This window comes from Nycticebus coucang, chromosome 22 (genome assembly GCF_027406575.1).
Source record: "Nycticebus coucang isolate mNycCou1 chromosome 22, mNycCou1.pri, whole genome shotgun sequence".
Taxonomy (NCBI): Eukaryota; Metazoa; Chordata; class Mammalia; order Primates; family Lorisidae; genus Nycticebus; species Nycticebus coucang.
The window spans coordinates 41,167,988-41,193,157 of NC_069801.1; the positions used below are offsets into that span (position 1 = coordinate 41,167,988).

Genomic DNA, 25,170 nt, shown 5'->3' on the forward strand with positions numbered 1-25,170 from the left:
GGGCGCAGTTGACTCACACCTGTAATCCTGGCACTCTGGGAGGCTGAGGCAGGTGGATTGCCTAAGCTCACGGGTTGGAGTCCAGCCTGAGCAAGAGCAAGACTCCCATCTCTAAAAACAGCCAGGCATTGTGGTAGGCGCCTATAGTCACAGGTACTTGGGAGGCTACAGCAAGAGAATCACAAGAGTTTGAGGTTGCTGTGAACTATGACACCAGAGCACTCTAGAGAGGGCAACAAAGTGAGACTCTGTCTCAAAAAAAATAAAATAAAGAAAGAAACAAAAAAATCCTCTAGGGTTCAAGTGATCCTCTTGCCTCAGCCTCAATCTACCCAAAGTAGCTAGGACAACACCTGATTCGTTTTTCTATTTTTAGTAGAAACAGGGTCTTGCTCTTGCTTAGGCTAGTTTTGAACTCCAGAACTCAGGTGATCTTTGCCCCTCCTCCCTGAATGCTAGGATTACAGGTATGAGCCACTGTGCCTGGCTAGATATTTTGAATTATTAAGGTGAGTCACAATCCCTTTCATCTATCAAATAAAGCTCTAAAAAGAAAATCTCTTCTAGGGCAGTGCCTGTGGCTGAAAGGGGTAGGGCACGGGCCCCACATGCCAGAGGTGGCGGGTTCAAACACAGCCCCGGCCAAAAACTGCACAAAAAAAAAAAAAAAGGAAAGAAAATCTCTTCTAAACCATATCCCTGGCTGGGCCTGGTGGTACATGCCTATAGGCGGGAGCATTTCTTAGGCCAGGAGTTTGAAAATGCTATAGTGATCCATGACGATGCCACTGCACTCCAGCTTGGGCACAAGACTCTTTCTCAAAAATAAATAGATAAAACATACCTCTTAATGTCATACAGCTACTGCACAGAAATGTTTATAGTTCTGTCTCAAGAAGGTAACTCAAACAGTGGAATGAATACACTAGATTATAAGACTGTGCCTCAGCATTTGGTACTCTAATTTGTTATAAGTAATTATAGGATACCTCAAATTCAGTGTGACCAAAGCTGAACTCTATTTTCTTTCAAACCTGTTTTTGTCTCCTATTAAAAGTTAGTGGCATCATTACCTACCTACTCACTCAAGAAAAAAGTAGAGAGAAAGAATCACTGGACTTTAAGGTTCTAGAAGTCAGATATGAGCTGTCTTTTAAATTCTATAGACCTTACTACATTACTGGGATGTAACAGATTCTCAGCAAGTACTAAGTTCTCAGCAAGTACTAAGTATGAGGCATTTGAGTTCCCAATCTGCTCTGATATCCTTACAGGGTTTATCTCAGACCATTATAGAAATCAGCTCTGTAACGTCACTTAGTGCTATCCTCTCAACCTTTTCACACAGCAATAGAATACTCCTATGCAAGCTGGGCGGGGAGGCTCACGCCTATAATCCTAGGACTCTGGGAGGCCTGAGCTCACGGGTTCAAGGACCAGCCTGAGCAATAGCAAGATCCTGTCTCTAAAAATAGCTGGGCATTGTGGCAGGCACCTGTAGTCCCAGCTACTTGGGAGGCTGAGGCAAGAGAATCACTTGAGCCTAAGAGTTGGAGGCTGCTGTGAGCTATTATGCCACAGCACTCTACTGGGGGTGACAAAGTGAGACTCAATCTCAAAAAAAAAAAAAAAAAAAATAGGCTTGGTGCCTTTAGCACAGTGGTTACAGCATCCGACACATGTGCTGAGGCTGGCAGGTTTGAACCCACCTGGGCCAGCTGAACAATGACAACTATAACAAAAAAATAGCCAGGTGTTGTGGTGGGCGCCTGTAGTCCCAGCTACTTGGGAGTCTGAGGCAAGAGAATCTCTTAACCCCGAGTCTGAGGTTGCTGTGAGCTATGATGCCATGGCACTCTACCGAGGGAGACATAATGAGACTCTGTCTCAAAAAAAAGAATACTCGTATTTTCCTAATTTTAAAAAGCCAGTCTTCACCCAACTGAGTCCTAGTCTTCCCTTATTCATCCTCTCTTACCCTCATAATGCTGAGAAATCATTGGGAGCAAACACCCTAAAAGTTTTACAAGTGCATTTCATTGTCATAGCACACCTTCGAATCCAGCTCGCTCAAGTAGGTTCAATGGGTACCAGATTAAAGGTTTGTTCCCAACTGGAAGCAGAGGTTTGGGAATGCTGGAAGTCAGGTCTGTCATCCGCGATCCCCCACCAACTGCCATCACCACTGCTTGAAATTCCATTTTTACAAACTGCAAACACAGAAAAAGCAATTAACAAGAAAATGCAGTAGTAAAAATCAAAGTATGCACAATATTAACACTATTTTTATTTAGATTACTGATATGCACTAATGTCAAATGTACAACTTCTACTGCTAGTAACCAGACTAAGAGAAGCTCTTAGTTTCAGATAAACATTATCTTTATCATACTTTCTTACCAATATATACTCTCACCTCCACCCTTGGTAAAGTGGTGAGATTAGAATGAAAAAAAAAAATGAGTTGTTCACAATTAAGTGGGGAAGACAAATTCAGTAAACTACAATATACATCATTAGTGCCACAGCAGGAATAGTCTTCATAGAAAACACTGGGAAGGTTTTACAGGAAGGTAATGCTTGAGCTGACTCTGAAGAAGTGAGTGTACCATGTGTACCACTTCTGATATGTGAGTTTTTATTTTTTGAAAAATTTAAAAGACTTCTGACTAGAATTAAGAGCAGAAACACAGGATGTTAAGTCTTTTTCTTTGTATGTTAGTCTTCCGAAAAGTATAAAATGACTTGATTCCTCCAATAATTCAGCCATCTGCTCTAGTCTTCTCTTAACCCCCAATTATGAAAAACATCACTATAAACACAAATGTAGGCTTGTGTCTGAACGTAGATTTACAGAACCCAATTACACAAACAAACCAAATTATTAATTCTTTTTTTCAAACTCAAGGTAATAAAACTAACATTAAGAAGAATCTCTTTACTGCAGCTACCACAGAATAGTGGCAAATCTTTAGTGATTTGAACTCAAAGTATTCTTTGACTTACAATAAATGGTGTAATTTTTAAAATAAAAGAGTAAAATGCAATGCTCAGAGAATTTATTCAACACCAGTCAAAAAATGTTGCAATTTTGCCATAATTATAATCAGTCCTGGGGCCCATACATCAATATTTAAACTATAACTCTTAACACCCAGTATACCCAAGGCACAAAGTGAAGGCTCTTGCATAACATTCACAACTTAAAGATATGGTTATTTTGATCCCAGCAAGCATTGCCTCAAATTGGAATTTAACTTCAATTTGGCATAATATAACTCCCACCACCTCTAATGTTATTATTAAAAGAGCACTGGACCAGGACGGCACCTGTGGCTCAAAGGGGTAGGGTGCTGGCCCCATATGCCAGAGGTGGTGGGTTCAAACCCAGCCCAGGCCAAAAAAAATAAATAAATAAAGGGCACTGGACCATTAAGAGATAAAAGACTTTAAAAAAGAGTTGAAAGACTTGAGTTTAAGTTTTCTTCTGGTTCTGCCATTTATAGGTGGTGTGATCAGGAGCCTGATATTTTAAAATCTCAGTTTTCTTAGTTTCTAGAAGGAAGTCTGGTGGTTAAGTTTACAGATATCAGAGCCTGGATGCCTGGGTTTGAATTATAGTTGTGTGAACTAGGGCAAACCACATAACTTTTCTATGCCTCAGTTTTTTCATTTTCTAAGAGAAGGATAATTATAGTTTCTACTTCACAACATTACAGTTAAGGCTAAATTAATTGTTCTATGTAAAGCACAAAAAACTAATGCCCATCCCGTGAGAGGCACTATATACAAGTGTTTGATATTATTAGACAAAGGTTAGATCACGGAAAGCCTCTGTCATAATAGAACCACACTGTTTCATAATTCTGATCTCTGCACTGCTACTCTTGCTTCCTAAGTTGCCTTTCTCTTGCTCCTAGAAATCATCTATTATATTTTTAAGACTCAGCTCAAGAATCAAAGCCATTCCTAACCCTCCTCACCCCTCTGGAAGAAGTTATTCCTTTCCCCTGGGTGCTTACACTGTACTATGTCCATACATCTCAATCTTTACTGGTTTTATTATCCTTACATGTTTAAATGTCTATTTAAGAGTGACACTAATGGGCACCTGTGGCTCAGTGAGTAGGGCGGTGACCCCATATACCGAGGGTGGTGGGTTAAAACTGACCCCGGCCAAAGGGCAACAAAAAAACAGCCAGGCGTTGTGGCGGGTGCCTGTAGTCCTAGCTACTCAGGAGGCTGAGGCAAGAGAATCACCTTAGCCCAAGAGCTGGAGGTTGCTGTGAGCTGTGATACAACAATAACAACAACAAAAAAGAAAGAGTGACATTAATCCTTTAAATGTCTATGTAAGAGTCAATTAAAGAATGAGATCCTGGGCGGCGCCTGTGGCTCAGCGGGTAGGGCGCCGGTCCCATATGCCGGAGGTGGCGGGTTCAAACCCAGCCCCGGCCAAATTAAAAAAAAAGAATGAGATCCTTATGTATGTTCCTTATTCTGTACCAATAATAATAATAATAATAAGAAGAAGAAGAACAAGAAGAAGAATGGGCTGGGCTCAGGGGCTCACACTTGTAATCCTAGCACTTTGGGAGGCTGAGGCAGGTGGATTGCTTAAGCTCAGGAGTTCAAGACCAGCTTGAGCAAGAGCAAGACCCTGTCTCTAAAAACAGAAAAACTAGCCAGGCATGTGGTTGGTGCCTACAGTCACAGCTACTTGGGAGGCTAAGACAGAAGGATCGCTTGAGCCCAAGAGTTGGAGGTTGCTGTGAGCTATCACCACACTACAGCATTCTACCCAGGGCAACCGAGTGAGACTGTTTCAAAAATTAAATTAAATTAAAAATAAAAGAATTAGTTTCTTGGAAGGACTGTGTGTTTGTCATCACTGTTTATCTCCAGTCAGATGCCAGGCACTCAGGCAGTCTTTATGGAATGAGGATCTGTTTATGGAATGTTGGGAGCCTCACAACCCTGTGTAAGAGTCGAACTTAAAACATGCACACAAAAGTATCAGAACCCAGTTCACTAGGATCTGAGGTTCCTGCTCCCAGGGAGGCTCTGAGTGAAAAAAGGAAACTTAGGAAACAAGAATAATTATCACTAATATACTAATTATGATACTGCTAGGCAGAGTGTTGGATTTCACTGTCACGACTATGAGTGATGGGAATCAAAGCAACTAGTCTCTCTAGCCTCCCAATCTTTAGAGAGGTTGTTCGCGGCATCTCAGACACGCCTCCATTATCATTGGCGCGTTCTCCAGAAGTAGGCAGATTAAAAATAAATAAACGCTGGCCAGGCGCAGTGGCTCACACCTGTAATCCTAGCGCTCTGGGAGGCAGAGGCAGGTGTTTGAGACCACCCGGAGCAACAGCTAGACCCCATCTCTACTAAAAATAGAAAAACTATCCGGGTGGTGTGGCGGGAGCCTGTAGTCCCAGCTAATCCGGAGGCTGAGGTAGGAGAATCACCTGAGCCCAGAGACAGAGGGTGCTATGAGCTAATACTGATGGTGCCCTGGCACTCTACCCAGGGCGACAGAGTAAGACTGTCTCTAAATACATACTGTATAACAAATGGTTTGTCATCCTATTGTGTGCTGCCTAAGGACAGGAACCTTTCCATAATCCTCCTGTATGTCATTGTCCTACACTCAAACACAACTAAATAAGCCTTTGTGTCTCGTGTCACATTGTCACATTGCGCGAGACACCCAAACTCCTGGATCTTATTTAACATGGGAATGAAGGGCTGAAGTGGAAAGAGCTTAGGCACAATACTAAAGGCATCTGTCCTGGAGCTGGGGCTCACTCGTTGTGACTTCGAGCAGAACCTACCCTCCCCGAACCTGTTTCTCCATCTGTTGCACAAGTGGTTTGTTGGTATTCTCCTCAACCTCCTTTCTAGTTCTGACACTTAGCTACACTGTAGCGTCGAGCAGGGACTCGACCTGGCGACTTCGGGGTTCAGCACCCCTGCCTACCCACTCAGGTCCGCCTTGGCCCGGCTTGGCAAGCCCGCCTCCCTCAGAGAGTGGGGGGCTTAGGGCACCCACCGCGTTGCTCACGCAGGTCAGCCAGTTCGCGCAGTGCCTGGCAGGGCAGAACCCGCCGCTTTACCTCAGCTCCGCGCACGCTGCAACCGCTCCCAGCGCTCCCCACGCCGCCTCTGACTGACAGCCCAATGGCGCAGGCGCGCGATAATCGAGTAGCTCGATGAGATGCCCTGAACAGACCTGCAGAAAAGGGACGAGCGCAGAGTAATAGATGACTGAGGGGAGGTGCGCGCGCCTGGGAGCGGAGGGAGGGGCCGGAGGCGCAGGGCAGTAGGGAAGTCTCGGGTCCAGGGGCTAGGGTGTAGGACTTCGAGATCTGCGTTCTTTTGTCCATTTACACGTTACCAACGTCTGTTGAGCGTCTATCCCCGTGCAGGGTGCTAGGATCCCAGATGGAACGTGTCACAGTCTCTTTCCTAATGGCGTTCCCATTCTAGGATCTGGCTCCAATCACCACGCTGTAACAGAGAGCTCATTGGAAGCACAATTTCGGACTAGCCAATGAAAGTAATCACTGAATGCCCTTGCAGACCAGGGATTGCCAGAGCTTCTTAAGGGTGAGATGTCTAACATGGCGACTCAAGTCAGCTTTAACCATCAAAACATGAAGAGGCCAATGTGGCTGAAGGCAAGTAGCCAGGGAGAGAGTGAATGGTGGCAGAGGAAGGCAGAGAGGCAATGGGAAAGGGTGAAGAATTCAGATCCTATGGGGCATGTAGGCTGTTATGAGGACCTTCAGTTTTGCTGTTGAGATAGGAAGTTACCAGAGACTGTTGAGCAGAGGGACGTGATGTGACCAGGTTTTTTTTTGTTGTTGTTGTTTTGTAGAGACAGAGTCTCACTTTACCGCCCTTGGTAGAGTGCCGTGACGTCACAGGACTCACGCAACCTCCAGCTCTAGGGCTTCCGCGATTCTCCTGCTTCAGCATTCCGAGAAGCTGCGACTACAGGCTCCCGCCACAACGCCCAGTTCGGCTGGGGCTGGGTTTGAACCCGCCACCCTCGGTATATGGGGCCGGCGCCCTACTCACTGAGCCACAGGCGCCACCCTATGTGACAAGGTTTTAAAGGCTCACTCTGGTTGCTGTGTAGACAATAGATTACCTGAAAGCAGGGAGGAAGTCCACTACTTAAGAAGCACAATTGCGCAAGACACTCCAAACTCCTGGATCTAGACAGCCCTGTCTCAAAAAACAAAAATTATATTTTACTGCTTGATCAGAGACCTTCTTAAGTATAACTGACTTAAATTATTATTATTTTTGTTATTTATTTATTATTTTTATTTATTTATTTTTTTTGTAGAGACAGAGTCTCACTATACTGCCCTCGGGTAGAGTGCCGTGGCGTCACACGGCTCACAGCAACCTCCAACTCTTGGGCTTACGCGATTCTCTTGCCTCAGCCTCCCAAGCAGCTGGGACTACAGGCGCCCGCCACAACGCCTGGCTATTTTTTGTTGCAGTTGGCCGGGGCTGGGTTTGAACCCGCCACCCTCGGCATATGGGACCGGCAGAGGCTCACTATGTTGCCCTCGGTAGAGTGCAGTGGCGTCACAGCTCACAGCAGCGTCAAACTCTTGGGCTTAAGCGATTCTCTTGCCTGAACCTCCCAAGTAGCTGGGACTACAGGCGTCTGCCACAACGCCTGGTTATTTTTTTGTTGTAGTTGTCATTGTTTAACAGGCTTGGGCCAGGTTCGAACCCACCAGCCTCAGTGTATGTGGCCAGCGCCCTAACCACTGAGCTATGGGTGATGAGCCTATTATTGGTTATTGAGCCAGGGTGGTGCTCTGTTGCTCAGGATGGAGTGCAATGGTATCATCAGAGCTCTCTGCAACCTTCAACTTCTATGCTTAAGAGATCCTCCTGCCTCAGCCTTGTGAGTAGCTGAAATTGTACACATCTGGCTACTTTTTCCATTTTTTTGTAGAGATGAGGTCTCACTATATTGTTTTGTCTCAAACTTGTGGGCTCAAGTGATCCTCCTGCCTTGGCCTCCCAAAGTGCTGAGGTTATAGGCGTGAGCCACCACGCCTGGCTTATTTTTATTTTTATTGCAAGCGTATAGCAGAAAAGACTGCAGTGTCTGTTAGTACAGTTTAGTGCCACAGCTTTGATTGATGCTAAATAAAGCACCAGCAATTTTACCCAGAATTACTTTTGTTCCCTGAATGTAAATATCAATATGATGAAAAAGGCAAATAACCTTTTATTATTATGATGCAAGTAGTTTTTTGGCCAGGGCTGGGTTTGAACCCGCCACTTCCGGCATATGGGGTCGGCACCCTACTCCTTTGAGCCACAGGGGCCACCTGATTGATGCAAGTAGTTTTGACCTGGCACATGCCTTGAAAGGATCTACAGAGCACACTTTAATTTTTTTTTTTTTTTTGAGACTGAGTCTCCCTATGTCTCCCTCAGTAGAGTGTTGTGGTGTCACAGTTCACAGCAACCTCCTACTCTTGGGCTTAAGAGATTCTCCTCATCCCCCCAAGTAGCTGGGACTACAGGTGCCTGCCACAACATCCGGCTATTTTTGTTGTTGTTTTCATTGTTGGTTGTCAGGCTGGGTCTGGGTTAGAACCAGCCAGCTCTGGTGTATGTGGCTTGCGCCCTAGCTGCTAAGCTACAGGTGCCGGGCCAAGAGCACACTTTAAGAACTGCTGCCTTGGCCAGGTGTGGTGGCTCACACTTGTAATCCTAGCACTCTGGGAGTCTGAGGCAGGAGGATGCCTTGAGCTTAGGAGTTGGAGGCCAGCCTGAGCATGAGCGAGATCCTTATCTCTACTTAAAATAGGAAAAAATTAGCCAGGTGTTGTAGTGGGCACCTGTAGTCCCAGCTACTTGGGAGGCTGAGGCAGGAAGATTGTTTGAACTCAGGAGTTTGAGGTTGCTGTGAGTGAGGCTGAAGCCACAGCACTCTAGCCTGGGCAACAGAGTGAGAAAAAGAAAAAAGAAAAGAAAGAAAAAGAAAAAAAAAAACTGCTGGCTTATATATTCTTCCTGGCTCTATTGTGACGCTCACTGTGAAGGGTTGTCATTCCTTTTCCATGTCTCCTCTATTACACTAGGAGCCCTTTGAGGAAAAAGGACTTTGTCTTATTTACTTCTCTCTCCCCAGAACCTAGTATAGGACCTGAGATGTGCAAGTGAATAATGCGAATGAATTGAAATTTTTTGTTGTTGTTGAGACAGAGTCTCACTATGTCACCCTTGGTAGAGTACTGTGGCATCACAGCTCACAGCAACCTCAAACTCTTGAGCTTAAGTGATTCTCTTGCCTCAGCCTCCCAAGTAGCTGGGACTATAGGTGCCTGCCACAATGCCTGGCTATTTTCTGTTGCAGTTGTCGTTGTTGTTTAGCTATCCTGCACCAGGTTCAAACTCGCCACCCTTGGTGTATGTGGCTGGTGCCGTAACCACTGTGCTAGGAGTGCCAAGCCTGAATTGAAATTTTTAAATAAATTTTCCTTTGACTTCCTATTGGTGGTGGGAAAACTGGGCTGAGAGCTAGGTCACTGACAATATCTCTTCTCTTGAACCTTCCTCTTCTCTGAGTTACTCAATATTATCCCTTATGACTCACTTAGTATTAGTATTCACTTAGTATTCATTAAGTACACAGGGAGTACTTAATTCATGATTATTAAATAGGTTATTTCTTATAATGTTTGTTTTACATTCACAGTGGTAATTTCTCATCTCTTTCCCAAGAGATCTTTTAGCATGCATGTGTGGGTTTGCACGTGGTGTGGGAATAGCTAAAGAAGGGAAATCTCTCCGAACCTTAAAAGACAAAAGAAACCTTTCAAAGGTTAGGCTTTGGCTCACATATACTCTTTCCACGATCTGCTAGAGATCTCTCTGGGAATTTCCTGGACACGTTACAATATTCATCTACTCCATTTGGCTGTAGACTTGTCAGTGGGGCAGGGAATTATTGTTTTTAGAGTGCTGAATGGAAGATAAAAACGAAAAAAGAAACTCCACTTTGGCAACCAATTGCAAGTCGTGAAATAATTACATTTTGTTTTTGTATATAAGCCAGTAATTGTCTAATAGATTAATGATATATTAGAGAGAAAATGATGCTACAGTGTTTGGTATAAAGAGTTTGGAAAGAATCTTCATTAATTAGGACTTCAATATTTTTTTCAAGCACATAGAACTTTAATCATTGGTGGTTTTAAAAGTCAGCATCTAGACATGCATGTCCTAAATTGATGGGTCAACTTAAAAAATAAGCGATTTAATTAATTTGGTGATTCTCTCCTCCCTAAAAGTTTTTAATGAAAACAAAAACTTGGGCGGCACCTATGGCTCAGTCGGTAAGGCGCCGGCCCCATACACCGAGGGTGGCAGGTTCAAACCCGGCCCCGGCCAAACTGCAACCAAAAAATAGCCGGGCATTGTGGCGGGCGCCTGTAGTCCCAGCTACTCGGGAGGCTGAGGCAAGAGAATCGCTGAAGCCCAGGAGTTGGAGGTTGCTGGGAGCTGTGTGAGGCCACGGCACTCTACTGAGGGCCATAGAGTGAGACTCTGTCTCTACAAAAAAAAAAAAAAAGAAAACAAAAACTTTTCAGATGGCTGATTTTTCCTTGTTTTTATGTTGAAAAGTATGGTTTCAGGGCCATAGTTCATGTATTTATTCAAGAACTATTTACTGAGTGATTACTACATGCCAAATGTAAGGATGGTCAGTGTTTATGGTGAAATGATGGAGAAATGGTTAACTCATAGTCTTTCAGTAAGGGCAAAAATCAGTCTTACTCTCTACCTGCTTTCTTTCTCTGCCCTCTTGCATGCTTGAAGGTATTCTATGGATTTCTGTTTTCACAAGCCACTGAGGAGCTCAGCAGACAAAAAGGAAATGTAGATTTTCTTCACAATCACTATATCTATTGATTAGATCTGTTTTTTAGTATTTGTTCTTGTTAAGCTTAAGGATTCCTGGGTGAATGACAAGATGTGAGCTGATCCGGCCTCAGACCATGGCCCAAATTCTCAGGACAGAATCAATAACAGGATCAGAAAACCTGTGAAAAGTCTTCTCATCATCTAACCAGGAAGAAGAGAGAAGGCAGCTGCTTATCCTGTCAGAGAAAAAGCAGATGGACCAGTGTTGTGAATCAACAACAGAATTTGGCTGCAATTCACTTTTTTCCCCTCTTTACCCCCCCACCTAAAAATCAATTAGTTACTTGATCTCACTGCAGGCATTCTTCTTTCTTTCTTTGGAATGCCACACCATTTCCCTACTCTCTTTTTTCTTTCTCCTTCCCTACTGTCACTCTTTCACTCTCTTTCTTCTGCTAAGAAGATAAAATAAATTTCATACTTTTATATCCTAATCTTGGCCTAGAGAAATTCTTTACCGGTACTGGGTGGAGCACCTACTGAGTTTTCCAGCCTAACACCAAGTGACATGGTATTAACATTGTAGCAGAAAAAGGCAGCATAAATTACAAAGACAATTAAGTAATAAAAGAGCCAACTGTGGGCAGCACCTGTGGCTCAAAGGAGTAGGGCGCCGGCCCCATATGCAGGAGGTGGCAGGTTCAAACCCAGCCCTGGCCAAAAAGTGCAAAAAAAACAAGCAAACGGACAGTATATTAAAAGGTGATAAGTACATTGGGAATAAGAAAAACTTCAGCAGGGAGAAGGAGAATTGACAGGTATATATAGAGTTTATAGAGGTTGTTGGAATAGGGGATTTGTGTTTCATTTAAATCTTTCTGCAACTTTCAGGCGGTACCCGTAGCTCAGTTGGCAGGGCGCTGGTCACATACACCAAGGCTGACGAGTTCTAATCCGGCCTGGACCAGCTAAACAACAATCAAGACTGCAACAAAAAAATAGCTGGGCGTTGTGGCAGGTACCTGTAGTCCCAGCTACTTGAGAGATTGAGGCAAGAGATTCACTTAAGCCCAAGAGTTTGAGGTTGCTGTGAGCTGTGACGCCACAGAACTCTACCCAGGGCAATAGCTTGAGACTCTGTCTCAAAAAAAAAATCTGCAACTTTCTATCTAATAAATTTAGAAGCAAATACAAAAGTAATACTTGACATCAGTAAAATGATGGAGTAAGGACCTCCAAAAATTCTTTCCTTCATAAAAGCAATGAGAATACTGTTAAAAGTTGTCAATATCAACTTCTTTTTGAGATATCAACAATATCAACTTTTTTGAAAGTGTATCATTAGCACTGACCAATTATGTCACTTCTTTCAAAATCTGTTGGTGATTGGTCTCTGTACATCTGTTACTCAGTTTATACTGAACTAAAATAAAATCTTAAGGGACTTTCCAGTGGCTGACTGAATGGACTCCCTCTTCGTCAATGGGATGCCCTAAAAGTGAGTTGTGAGCCATAAGAAGGATGGTCAGACGTGCCTCATCACATCCCTCCTTTCTTCTTAGAAACATCTGTTAACTCATTAACAGGCCTAAGGCTATGCAAGTCAAAATAACAGGCCTCCCACTACTAGGCATTTAACTAAATGAAAAAAGACATTTTACCACAGGGATATTTGCACTCAAATGTTCATAGCAGCTCAGTTCATGATCACAAAGATGTGGAAATAACCCAAGTGCCCATCAACACGTGAATGGATCAATAAACTGTAGTACATATGTACTATGGAATGCTATTCAGCCATATAAAAAAGATGGAGATTTTGTATCCTTTGTAACAAGCTGGATGGATTTGGAGAACATTCTCCTAAGTATTACAAGATTGGAAAAACAAGCATGACATGTACTCAATACCAATTTGAAACTAGGAGATTTAACAATCACAGACCCACATGAGGGAAAATCTCAATTAAGTTCCAAAAATGGAGAGGTGGGGGTTCAGTAACTACCAAATGGGTACAATGCATGCATGTATGACACTGTCCCTGAGTGTAGGACATAGCTACAACTCTGACTTTAAACTTTCTTGTATAGAGGATATGACTTAATGGTTTGTACCCTCATATTAATCTGAAATAAAAATAAATAAAAAAAATTAAAGAAGCTATAGAGGTCAGGCATAGTGGTTCACACTTGTAATTCTAGCACTCTGGGAGGCTGAGGTGGAAGGATTGTTTGAGGTCAGGGGTTTGAGAGCAGCCTGAGCAAGAGCGAGACCCTGTCTCTACTAAAAATAGAAAAATTAGCTAGGCATCATGGTGCATGCCTGTACTCCCTGGTACTCGGGAGGCTGAGACAGGAGGATTGATTGAGCCCAAGAGTTTGAAGTTGCTGTGAGCTGGCACACCACGGCACTCTACCCAGGGTGACATAGTGAATCTCTGTCTCAAAAAAAAAAAAAAAAAACAAAGGCTCAGTGCCCATAGCACAGTGGTTACGGCCTTAGCCACATACACTGAGGCTGGTGGGTTCGAACCCAGCCCAGGCCAGCTAAGCAACAATGACACTGCAACAGAAAAGCCGGGCGTTGTGGCAGGTGCCTGTATTCCCAGCTACTTGGGAGGCTGAGACAAGAGAATCGCTTAAGCCCAAGAGTTTAAGGTTTCTGTGAGCTGTGACACCATGGCACTCTACCAAGGGTGACATAGTGAGACTATCTCCAAAAAAAAAAAAAAAAAAAAGTGTCCTTAATTATCTCTAGAAAATGGTTAATATATGGAGAATCCTCAAATAACTCAAATTAGACCTCCCATTTGATCCTGCAATCCTATTACTAGGTATCTACCCAGAAGAAAAAAAATCATTTTATCATAAGGACATTTGCACTAGACTGTTTATTGTAGCTCAATTTACAATCGCCAAAATGTAGAAACAACCTAAATGCCCACCAACCTAGGAATGGATTAAAAAGCTGTGGTATATGTATACCATGGAATACTGTTCAGCCATTAAAAAAGATAGAGACTTTATATCTTTTGTATTAACCTGGATGGAGGTGGAACAAATCCTTCTTAGTAGAGCATCACAAGAAAGGAGAAGACTCCAATGTACTCAATTCTAATTTGAAGGCAGTAGATGATCTAATACAAGGTGGAATGTAGGGGAAGAAGGAAGTGGGTAGAGGGAAGGAGGGAGAAGGATGGGGGTTCATGGTGTATGGCACACCTCTTAGGGGCAGGACACATTATAATAGGAACTTTATGTAACAAATGAAATCAGTGTAACCTAATTCTTTGTACTCTCAACAAATCCCAAACAATAAAAATATAAGAAAATGGTTAATGTTTCATAAATATTGATAATTGAAAATTAAAAAAATATATATATACATAGCAAATCACTTGAGTCTGAGTATATGTCTGGTGGCTTATCTCTAATTAATAGACTTATCTTTTTTTTTGGCTGGGGCTGGGTTTGAACTTGCCACCTCTGGTATATGGGGCCTGGCGCCCTACTCCTTTGAGTCACAGGCACCACCCATAGACTTCCTTATCTTAACTTAATGCATTCCAAACCTTTAGAAAAAGCTTCATATCTTTAACCAATTACAAGTCAGAGTTTTTTTTTTGAGACAGAGTCTCACTTTGTCACCCTCTGTGGAGTGCTGTACTGTCATAGCTCACAGCAACCTCAAACTCTTGGGCTCAAGTGATTCTCTTACCTCAGCCTCCCAGGTAGATGGGACTATAGGCGCCCACCACAATGCCTGACTATTTTTAGAGACAGAGGCTCAATCTTGCTCAGGTTGGTTCTGAATCTGTGAGGTCAGGGCAATCCACCCGCCTCGGCCTCCCAGAGTGCTAGGATTACAAATCTTTAAAACCCACCTATAACCTGTAAGGTTCCCCCACACTCCCCCTTTGAGATGTCCTACCTTTTCAGAACCAATGTAAGCATTCCATGTATTGATTTATAACTTTGTGTAATTCCTGTCTCCCTGAAATGTATAAAACTAAACTGTTACCCAACCATACCGAATCCACTATGCCCAGGCAATTTTTTCTATTTTTTTTGTAGAGATATGGTCTTGCCATGTTGCCTAGCTGGTCTCGAACTCCTGGGCTCAAGTGATCCTCCCACCTTGGCTCCTAAAGTGCTGGGATTATAGACATGAACCACCATTCCCAGCTGCATTAACTATTTTATTATTTCCTTGGTATAACTTTCTAAAATCACTTCATCAAACTGTCATATTGCCCTGTAGGATGAATCAGTTTTCATTCCTCATAGCATCTATTTCCTAAACTCTCTACCACCCTTGTGTATTAACACTTAAAATATTTTTTGACAATGTGATGTGCTGAAAAATGATAAAATTATTGTAATTTGCACTTATTTATTTACTATTGAGCCATTGTTTTTCTTATTTATTTACTATTGAGCCATTGTTTTTCCTCTTTAGGAACTACCCTTCATGTATTTTCATCCATTTTTTTATTGGTTTAATTATATTTTTCTTATTGATTTGTAAGAAACTTTGCATAGCACTAAAATAATAAATGCTTCATAATCCTTTTAATGCAAAGCATTGTGCTAAGTGCTGTATATTTACCCTTTTTTTTTTTTTTTAGAGACAGAGTCTCACTGTACCGCCCTCGGTAGAGTGCCGTGGTGTCACACGGCTCACAGCAACCTCTAACTCTTGGGCTTACGCGATTCTCTTGCCTCAGCCTCCTGAGCAGCTGGGACTACAGGCGCCCACCACAACGCCCGGCTATTTTTTTTTTGCAGTTTGGCCGGGGCTGGGTTTATTTACCCTCTTATCTTCTCAATTCCACATAAGAAACCTAGAGCAAAGAGGAATTAAGTAACATGCTGGGTAAGTAGTGAGTGATAAAGCTGGATTTGAATGGTAGCCAGCCAGCTCCAAAGCCTGTAGAGTTGTTAACTAAGGTAAACCCCTATATATTAACCCCTTTGTCTGTCATGTCGGGCATTGCAAATGTGTTTTCACAGTCTATCCTTTGCTTTTTAATTTCATGTATGTTCTTTTCTTTTTGGCCAGGGTTGGGTTTGAACCCACCACCTCCGGCATATGGGACCAGCGCCTTACCCCTTTGAGCCACAGGCGCTGCCCTCTATGTTCTTTTCTAATGTAAAAAATCCAAAATTTTTAGGAATTCAAAATATTTTTCTTTATTGAAGAAACTGTATATTGCGGAGGGGCCTCCGCTATACCCTCTAGTGATTTTAGTTTTGAGTCATGGCTAGAACCAGAGAGAAAGCGGGAGAAAAAGAGTGGAGCCAAGAATAGAGGCAAAGTCCATGAGGTGGGGAGCTAGACGTTCCCCTTCAAGTAGCTCAGGCCTGGCAGCTTGTACTGGGCTTGTGGAAGATTCCCTGTTACAGAGGCTAAGTACTGGGGAAGCTAGCCTTAGCACGAGTAGGGCTTGTGGGTCTGCGCGGCTGAGTTGCCAGTGTCAACCCACCGCCCACAGGAGCAGGGATCACTGGGTTTCTCAGCTCATATCAGGAGCCCAGAGCAGAACCGGATCTGATCTGGTACCAAGAGGGTGTCTTCATCTAGATGAGGCCAAGTGGGGCCTATGGCTGTCCCCCGGTGTCACCTCACTCCTCCCAAGGGCTCATGTCAGTGTCAATGGCCACACAGTTGTAGGCTGCATAGCGGAGTTTCTCCTCACACACCTTGGCGCTGTGGGGCGTGTGGACTTGATCAGGCAGTTCCATCACTTCCAGAAGCGAGGTGGCTGCAGTTTGTGCACTTCTGTGCCTGAAGTCCTCCCCCTCTGAGGACAACCCCCTACCCCCTAAGCCCCAGGCTGAGCCTAGGAAAAAACCCACCTGGCATAGTGCGGCAGGAAGAGGGTGCTGGAGCAGGTGGAAGACTCGGGCAGTGCATCTGTGGTCTCGTAGCTGGGGGTGTTGAGGGGCCACAGGTCAGGAATATATGTAGGGACACGTGTGTGGGGGGTAAGGGAGGACAGAAGGCTGGCCACAGAGCCTCTGGACCTCCCTTGCACACTCACCCCAGCTTGTCTGGGTAGATGTAGATTCTGGCTGGTAGGCGGCTACGGCCCGTGACAAAGCGCAGGAAGCGGCTCCGGTCCTCTGGACAGAGAAGGAAATCAGTACTGTCCTAATGGCAGGGGAGGGTCTACAAGTTCCACCCAGTCTCTGTATCCCACAGGCAGATTCAAATGCAGCTGTGACTCTGCCTCCCTCCACTGACCGTTGGTGAAGTTGTTCAGTGCCTCCCAGAAATATTGCACCCGTGTGTCAGATGGCTCGAAGTCCTCAAACCGTGCTGGTGGGGACAAGGCCAGACTTCATTCTTAGGCCCAATCCTTATGCCCCACCCTGTGTTGCTCTGCCCTGCTCCACTGTTGGGAACTCACTGAGTTTTCGCAGAGCGTCCACTGTGACCTCCGGATCCCCACACACTTTCTTCTCCAATTCTTGCCAGGTCAGCAAGTCCAATACAGCCTGTGGCACCACCTTCAGCAGACCTGCCTGCATGGCTGCCACCTGGGATGGGTAAAAGGCCTGGCTGGGGAAGAGGGTACAACTCCCAGTTCACACTGGGGGCATCTCTGTATCCCACTTGTTAGCAGGACTGTGAGGCCAGAGTTCTCAGGATTGGGTACTTCTGGCTTCTAGGTCAGGCTCTGGCTACTAGTGGGTGGGGTGCAGGAGGGGCCAAAGCTCTGTTCTCCTGGCCTCTGGATAGTACCTGCTCCTTGCTCTCTTCCAGACGGGCCTTCTGGACGAGTTGGATGAAATGAGAACGGTCCTCGTATTTCACAACAATGCCTGCGCCCCCAGGGATCAACTCCACCATCTGCTGGTCACTCAGTACAGTGGTGAATGTCAGCTCCTTCCCAAACTTGAACTCAAATGTCTCTTTGTCCATGCCTTCCATCACTTCTAGGAGCTTAACCTGTGGGTTGAAGAGAGGCAGAGATGTTGGCTTTCCACGGGTGTAGACAGCTCCGATGTTTCCTTAGGATGCTTACAGGGAAGCAGGAGCAAAGTGAGGCTGTCCCCAGGTAGGCAGCGGGGAACAACAGTGTTAGTACAAGGGCTGTGAAAACATCAAGACTACGCCTAACGAGTCTCCAAGGCCAGGGAAGGTATCCTGTAGGAGATGGCATCTCAGCTGAAAACCCAAATAATGGCTGGGAGTTGGTTGGGTCATAAGGTATCAGGAGAGAGAACTTCAATGAAGTTGGAAAGAGCAAAAGGCCTTGAGGACTGTTTGGCTGGAGCCTGAATAAGACCCAAGAGGCTAGAGATAGAGCAGTCAGTCACATAAGGCCTTTGCAGATTTCTATATTCTATCCTAGGCCTGGGGGAGAGCCATCAGAGTTTAAATGAGAGTGAAATTAATTATCTGGCTGCATTGAGATCAGATGGATAAGAGGAGAGAGAGGGATAGTAACTTTTGCAGTAAGAGGTTAGGTTGGAAAGAAAGGAGGCTTGACCCAGGAGGGGATAGTTGTGAGATGACAAAAGTGGGAGATTCTAGAGGGAGACTTGACAATGTGGGGGGTAAGAGGGAAAGAGGAGTGAAGGATGACCCTGAGGGCTGTGGCATGGGGAGGGGTGGGTTGTGGTGCCATCCTGAGACAGGGAGCCCTAGAGGACAGTGGTCTGGGAGAAAGATGGAAGAGTGAGCTAAGCCTGAGATGCCACTTTGGAGCAAATGTCCAGGATTTAGATGAATATATGGTCCCAGGCCTACGAGAGAGGCTGGGGCCAGAGGTTAGGATTTTAGGGGTCAGTAGAATAGAGATAACAGCTGAAGCCACAGGAGTAGATGGAACTGGAGAAGGATTCTGTGTGTGGTCAAAGAATAGGTATAGGACAGCCTTGGGGAGCACCAACCTTTACGGGCTGGGCAGAGGAGACACTAGTCCAGTCTGTACTTACCAGCACGGAATCAACAGCTGGGAAGTCCTTGCTCCAGCTCACCTCCTCACCAGAAAGCTGCTTCCACACAAAACCAGGCAGAGCCAGGACCTGTGTGACAAATACTACTGTCTTCTTACCCTGAGCTCCCTGGGTTTGGCTGGCCCTTCCTTCTAGAAGCTAGGGCTGATCTGATGGGAGGTGCAGACTAGGCTACTTACCAGGAACTCCTTACCCCGAAGGGCAGCCCCCATCAGCTGTCCGATCCATTCATACTTGGCGAAGTCTCGGCACGAGGGGTTGGGCACATACATGTCCCGGGCCTCCCCAGTACCATTGCCCTGGCCCAGAGACAGAGCTGTCAGCATGGCATGGGATGCACCCTACTTTCCTGTCCCAAGCTCCCCAAAGACTTCTCTGAACATCTTCCACTGGGGGGTTCTAAATGGCCCCTATCAATGTACAATGCTCTTCCTCTCTCTGTCTGCCTAGAGGTTGCCCAGGCAACTCAGTCCCTCCCTGGCTCCTCTGAGAATTTTGCAGAGACGGAAGAGGAGAGACAATTTGGGAGGTAAAGGTGGGGGATTACCTGGTTGGCTGTGCGAACAAAGAAGGGCAGAGGCACAGGAGTGTCTGCTGAGCTAGGGCACAGCTCTTCTGACATATCTGCCAGGCTGTCCCGGAAACCACCCCCTGAAATGACAGATGCCTTCAGCTGGGTATTTAAGAGTCCAGCCCCCGTAATGGCATAATAAACAGGTCCCCTATCTTCATTAGCTGGTGGCCCCAGAAGCCTTTACTTTATGTTTTTGTTGCAGTTTGGTGGGGGCCAGATTTGAACCCACCACTCTCGGTATATGGGGCTGGTGCCCACTGTGCCACAGGTGCTGCCCTATTTTTATTTATTTTTTTTAGAGACAGTCTCACTTTATTGCTCTGGGTAGAGTGCCATGGTGTCACAGCTCACAGCAACCTCAAATTCTTAGGCTTAAGCAATTCTCTTGCCTCAGCTTCCCAAGTAGCTGGGACTACAGGTGCCCGCCACAACACCTGGCTATTTTTTGTTGCAGTTTATATGGGGCTGGCGCCCTACCCACTGAGCCATAGGCACCACCCCCTTTACCAATTTAACAGAGAAGTGAGCAGGACCCTGGTCATCCTCTCTCAGGACCTCACCTTGGTCAATGATGCCTTCTGCAATGAATTTACATTCCCACCATTGGTCATAGCGCATGGGCCACCTGTAAGTATGGGTAGATCTGTCTTCATGCTGGGCCAGACCTCAGGACAATTCACTAGCCCAGAAGCCAGCCAGGAAAAGGGCTACAGAGCAGTGAAGGGTTGCTAAGAGCAGTCTGTGGGTTCCATGTGTGCACATGTGTACCCTGAGCATGTCCCTTACCCTCATGCTGTACCTGTAGTCCAGGGGCTTTTCATATTTGTCAGAGGGCTTGAGGCCTTCATATACCTGGAGGTGAGTAAAAGGGGAGAAAGTTGTAAGGAAGTCTGTGTCTAGACTTGGCTTCATTCTTGCTGATACTCCCCCCGTTTGACCCCAGATGGTCCAGACCTGTGTGAAGACTGCGTTCCTGCAGGCGGGGTCACGAGAGGGGCAGGCACGGTGTTCCATAGCAAGGCGGCGGTTGATGTAGAGGCGTGGCATGAAGCTGGGTTTGCTGCTCTCTGAGTCACGAAGGCACTGAGCCACCAGGCCAGGCCGTTGGCGTGACAGCAGTAGAAACTGCTTCACTTGCTGGTAAGGAGAGGTGGCCAGAGCAGGATAAGTGGGGAGTCAGCCTCTGTCCAGACTCTGGAACCTCCCTCTATGCCTGGATCTAATTCCTGAATGGTAATTCAGGAATGGTAATTCCAGTCCAAGTCTAGTCCGTTCCGTCCTTTCCCGTCCTTTCCTCCAGTCCTGTCCTTAGTCCAGCCACCAGAGGGAGCTTTCTAAAATGGGACATCTAACCTTCTCATTATCTTACCACCTTTCCAATGTTGCCACTAACCTGAGACAAAGTCTGCTTCATAGCCTGCCCAACAGGGTCCTTTGGTACAGGAGCCTGCTTCCTGCTCACCCCTCTCAGCCTCACCCCTGTGTCATACTCATACCTACCTGCCTGCTTTTCTCTCTGAGCCAGACCTGTAAGTTTGGCTTACATACTTCAAGTCATCTTGAATTGCTGGTTAATTGTCAGTCTGCACCTTTCATGCAACATGCCAATCCATGCTGCACCTCTCTTCTTCCCATCTTTGGGTATTCCACACACTCATGTGGGGAATGCTCACAAACACTAAATTTTGACTGCTCTGGTTTTCTTCTTGTGTTCCTATACCCAACAAAGATCCTGCCCTAGAGTACTTTTAGGAACTGTTTGCTGAAGAATGAACAACTAACTACAGAAGTAGGAAGGGGGAGCCCACTGCCAAGACCAGCACTGGCTGAGCCAGGCTCACCTTAATCTCATTGAAGGTGCCCAGGGTGTGATCCCAGGCAGGTATCAGGTGGTGCAGGACACTGTCCAGGATCTTGATGAATCTGGGATAGGTAGGGAAAGATAACTGCTGCTACAGAGTTTGGCATGTATGCAAGACCCTCTCCCCCAACTCCCTAAGACACAGGGACAGAAGAAGGGAGGGCCTAGGGTGGATCTGATCCTTGAAGCAGAACAGTTTAACTTTAAGACCTTGGGGACCTCTTCCATACAGACATATAAGGCTCAGGATGAGGGGAAGGGAATGGCCTGCAGGCCCAGGACACAGCCACCTCTGCAGGAGGACAGCTCTGCGGTACAGTACTTCTGGGTCAGTGCCTTCCAGGCGTGGATATCGCACCAGACTGGTTGGCTGGAACAGGTCTGCATTCAACCCTAGCTCCCGCTGTCTAGATGACTTGATCTTGACCCCTCGAAGGCGAACATCAATCCCATCATCTAGGGGAAGGGGTCAAAGCAAGGTCATTTACAGCATCTGCTGCCTCCTTGGCCCTCAGACCTGGGAGTGGCTCTTTTAAAACTTAACTGTTTTTACTCTTAGCCCCTACTAACCAGGGACCTTTGGGATCTCCGTCTATCACCTAATTCTGATCTATAAATTCTTTGCCATTTCCTCTGACCTTAGCTATAATGTTGGAATGCCTGAGAGTCCCAACTCAGTTCCTCTTCCAGGTGAGCCTAACCCACTATGGCTTTAAGGCAGGTGTATGCCTGGCACTTCCCACCTAGCTCAGGCTCCAAAGCTGCAAATCCTGAGTTAGTTCAGCATTACCTTCACCCCAAATCCAAACCCACCTCTCCATACTCGCTGTCTGCTTTACCCCATCTATACACTGAGGTCCCTCTCCTTCACTATAGTTTTAAGCCTTACCTCTGCACTCAACGATGCGGATCTCAATGACTGGGAGGTGGACTGTCATGTCCTCCAGGACACAGACATCTCCAATTAGGCTCCTGAAGAGATAGCTGTGAGGCACTTCAGACAGCCCCTGCCTCAGGCTTTCAGAGATTCTGGGGTCCCACCCAAACCTAGGCTTCCAAGCTGGGCCAGGCTTGGAACATGCCCTACTGCCCACACCAGGTCAGCCTACTCACTCGTCAATGCTCACATCACTCAGCTTCTTCAGGTTGTCCCCTTCACCCCCATAGACCACCACCCGCTTAGGCATAAAGTTGTCATCCGTGGTATCCACCGTGAGGAGCAGCTTCCTGAAGGGTCAGTATGTGAACACGGGTCTTTGTGAACACACAGGCATGTCCTGCCCTGTCCTGCCCAGAGCCTACTCACTTGACAATGGTACCCTTCTTCATAGTAAGCCGTACCCAGTGCTGGCACTGGGACCCATCACTCTCCCAGTAGGTGTCAGCATTGCTGTCTGTGAGGCAGGATACATTGAACTCCTCCTAGGGAAGGCAGAGAGGTGGAGTTCAAGGTTACTCCCATTCCCTGCTCTGGGCCAGGGAGCACAAGAGTGAGAGCACAGGGGCACTGGGCTAAAAGGGCAACAGTACTGGGTGGGGATCAGGTGGTGTCTAGGGGTTTCTATAGGCTTCTGAGATGGAACACTGGACAGAACGTGGCCTGTGGGGATTCTGGTTTGGCTTTGGCCTGGAGGTAGGGGTTCTTTCTGGTTCTAGCCTTGAAGGGGGTGACTACATCTTGCCTGGGGTGGGAGGAGTCCCAGCACGCACCGTATAAGAGGAAACGTCTATGCTCTCCACATACTGCTTCACGCTACCCAGGTTCTCATCCTCCTTGCCCAGGTGGTCATACAAGAAGTGGATCAGGTCCTCGTCGCACTCATAGGTCCATGTCGGGGGCACGTAGCTAAGCAACCCCAAGCCCCAATTAGATTGGGCCCAAACCCAGAACTCCTTCCTCCCCAGGCCATTCTAGCTCGCTCACAGTAGCCTTTGGACAGCTTCTGTGTAAGCCTCCGCGGGCTGAGGCCTCGATCCCAGGCGATGTGAGTACGTCAGGTCCACCACCTGCTCCCACCTGTGGACAAAGAGTAGGGGGCAGGATGAGGAGGCATCCCCAGGCGGCAGGACACCACCGGTAGGCCCTGGAGCCGTCTCCAGAGCATTATTTCTATGCCTCGGTCAGCCCCTCTGCAGCCCCTCTGTGTCCCGCCCCTTCCCTCTCTTAACCCGGCTTCAGCTCGGATATTCCACCCCTCTGGCTGCGCCGGAAGTGCTTCCAACCCCTCCCTGCCGCTCCATCTGACAGCAAACTCCGCCCCTTCACGTGGCCTACCTGAGCACCGGCCGGTAGTCCAAGCCGAAGAGCTGCTGCTGCCGCTGCAGGTGGTCGGGAGTGTCGATGGGTACCAGGCGGGCCCCGCCCTCCGCCGGGCGGCACACCAGCAGCCAGCCTTCGTTCAGCCCGCAGTCACCCAGGTGCTCTGCCAGCTGCTCCTGCGGGGACACATCCGCTGGGGACACCCGTCAGGGCACTGCCCAGCTGCCTGCCCTGGGCAAAGGGCACCGAACGCAATGCCAGTTCAATATGGGGGAAGAAAAGGGAGCAGTGAGGGGTTTCTCTGTCCCAGGGATTCTTGTGCGGCCCCAGACAGGCCAGAGCTCACCTTGGTTAGTTTCACCCAGAGCCCGTGGCCGTTGCACAGCTCTTCGCCGGTGGTGCGCACACAAGCGCCGCGCCGGAGCTCGATGCTGTCGCGGGCGGAGCGGAGGGGCCCGGAGCTGGTACCAGAGGCTGGGCCTGCTGCGCCCACACGCAGCCCCAGACCCTCGGCTTCCCACACCGGCAGCAGTACTCGAGACGGTCCCGCTGGGTCCTTGTAAAGCTTGTAGAGCACCTCTCGCGGCACGAAAGCCAGAGCTGCCGGCAGCGGCCGCCCGGCGCGAAGGTTCCGCGCTGCCTCTGCCAGGAATCGCACACGGCCCAGTAGCTGCCGCGGGGACTCTAGCGCCGCGCCCGGGCCCGCCATGACTAAGTGGCTAAGGGGAGCCCAGGGGCTACCCTGCCCAGAGAGCAGCGGCAGGCACTGCAGACTCGGGTTCCCACCACGCCCTGCCCCGCCTTCGACGAGCCTTCGCCGTATGTTCTAGATTAAGCGCACATTCGGCGCCTGCTGTACTGTCCTGTGTACTTGCGTTTTCAGCCGTATTACCCACCTCTCTGCCCGCTCAACCCAGCCAACTAAACTCAAGATCAGTGGGTTTCTACCTGATTAATCTTCCTCTCTCGATCCCCTTGCTACTACCATTTTATCTCTAGTACTACTACCCTCGTTAAAGCCACAATTCTATCTAGCCTGTATCATAGCAACAGCCATTTTTTTCAGTCTTCCTGCCTCCTCTCCCAGTGAGTCGTTTAAAAACCTGTTGGACTCTTCATCCTAAAGGCGATTTCACTAAAATATTTGGGAGTATGACTCCTTCCCCTGCCACTAACAGGAGTCTTAGGTCGTTGAGGTTTGATCCTGGTTGTTACTCTTAAACCCAAAACACTGGTGATCATTATTCATTTTAGGGTAATCGCTGATTTCTGTCTCACATCAATCTTGCAGCTCCTTAAAAGCAGGGGCTGTCTCGCTCGCACTCTAACCTGCGCTCCTACTATATAGCCCCCAGCTGTAGGTAGGTCATAAAAATATCAATATCTGATGATTTGCGTTCACTGTACAGGCTGGTTCCATCATTCGGTGTATATCTGGCTGTATAAAGACTTATAATCTTGGAGAATGAGACTTGCGCCAAGCCTCTGAGATACTCAGACTGACATGAGAACAAATCCTCATGTCACCATAAGATGTATTTACAGAGTTCGTTCTTCTCGGCATTTGTTCTTTCTTGCGTTGCTACAG

General features: G+C 46.9%; 2 protein-coding genes and 1 long non-coding RNA gene across 10 annotated transcripts in view; 1 reads left to right on the plus strand and 2 right to left on the minus strand.

The window, feature by feature from the left end:
* The window catches only part of EIF2B3 (eukaryotic translation initiation factor 2B subunit gamma), a 135,067-nt gene extending 128,871 nt beyond the window's left edge, over positions 1-6,196 (minus strand). For all 6 annotated transcript variants that reach the window (XM_053575030.1, XM_053575032.1, XM_053575029.1 and 3 more), the window contains exons 1-2: positions 6,062-6,196; positions 2,054-2,210 (exon numbers count right to left, since the gene is read on the minus strand). In XM_053575030.1, coding sequence (XP_053431005.1) covers positions 2,054-2,201 — 148 coding nt within the window. In that variant the 5' untranslated portion in view covers positions 2,202-2,210; positions 6,062-6,196. The remainder of the gene's footprint in view (positions 1-2,053; positions 2,211-6,061) is intronic.
* A 432-nt stretch (positions 6,197-6,628) lies between these two features.
* On the plus strand, positions 6,629-11,128 carry LOC128574466 (uncharacterized). The gene is made up of 3 exons (XR_008376805.1): positions 6,629-6,693; positions 6,896-7,942; positions 11,003-11,128. It is a non-coding gene; the product is annotated as an uncharacterized LOC128574466 (long non-coding RNA).
* HECTD3 (HECT domain E3 ubiquitin protein ligase 3) lies at positions 10,906-25,085 on the minus strand. 3 transcript variants are annotated; one of them, XM_053575025.1, is made up of 21 exons: positions 23,929-25,085; positions 23,598-23,758; positions 23,247-23,339; positions 23,033-23,168; positions 22,629-22,744; positions 22,436-22,549; positions 22,212-22,294; positions 21,613-21,778; positions 21,303-21,384; positions 20,416-20,598; positions 20,261-20,313; positions 20,022-20,086; positions 19,435-19,538; positions 19,067-19,186; positions 18,867-18,956; positions 17,668-17,874; positions 17,333-17,462; positions 17,167-17,241; positions 16,964-17,045; positions 16,779-16,850; positions 10,906-11,156 (listed from the first exon to the last, which is right to left on the minus strand). In XM_053575025.1, the coding sequence occupies exons 1-21, from the start codon at positions 24,289-24,291 to the stop codon at positions 11,048-11,050; spliced, it is 2,604 nt and encodes an 867-aa protein (XP_053431000.1). In that variant the 5' UTR covers positions 24,292-25,085; the 3' UTR covers positions 10,906-11,047. The 3 variants fall into 3 exon arrangements, with proteins under 3 accessions (XP_053431000.1, XP_053431002.1, XP_053431001.1); XM_053575027.1 differs by lacking the exon at positions 10,906-11,156 and adding an exon at positions 16,059-16,684; XM_053575026.1 differs by lacking the exon at positions 10,906-11,156 and adding an exon at positions 16,060-16,629.
* Positions 25,086-25,170: the final 85 nt, after the last annotated feature.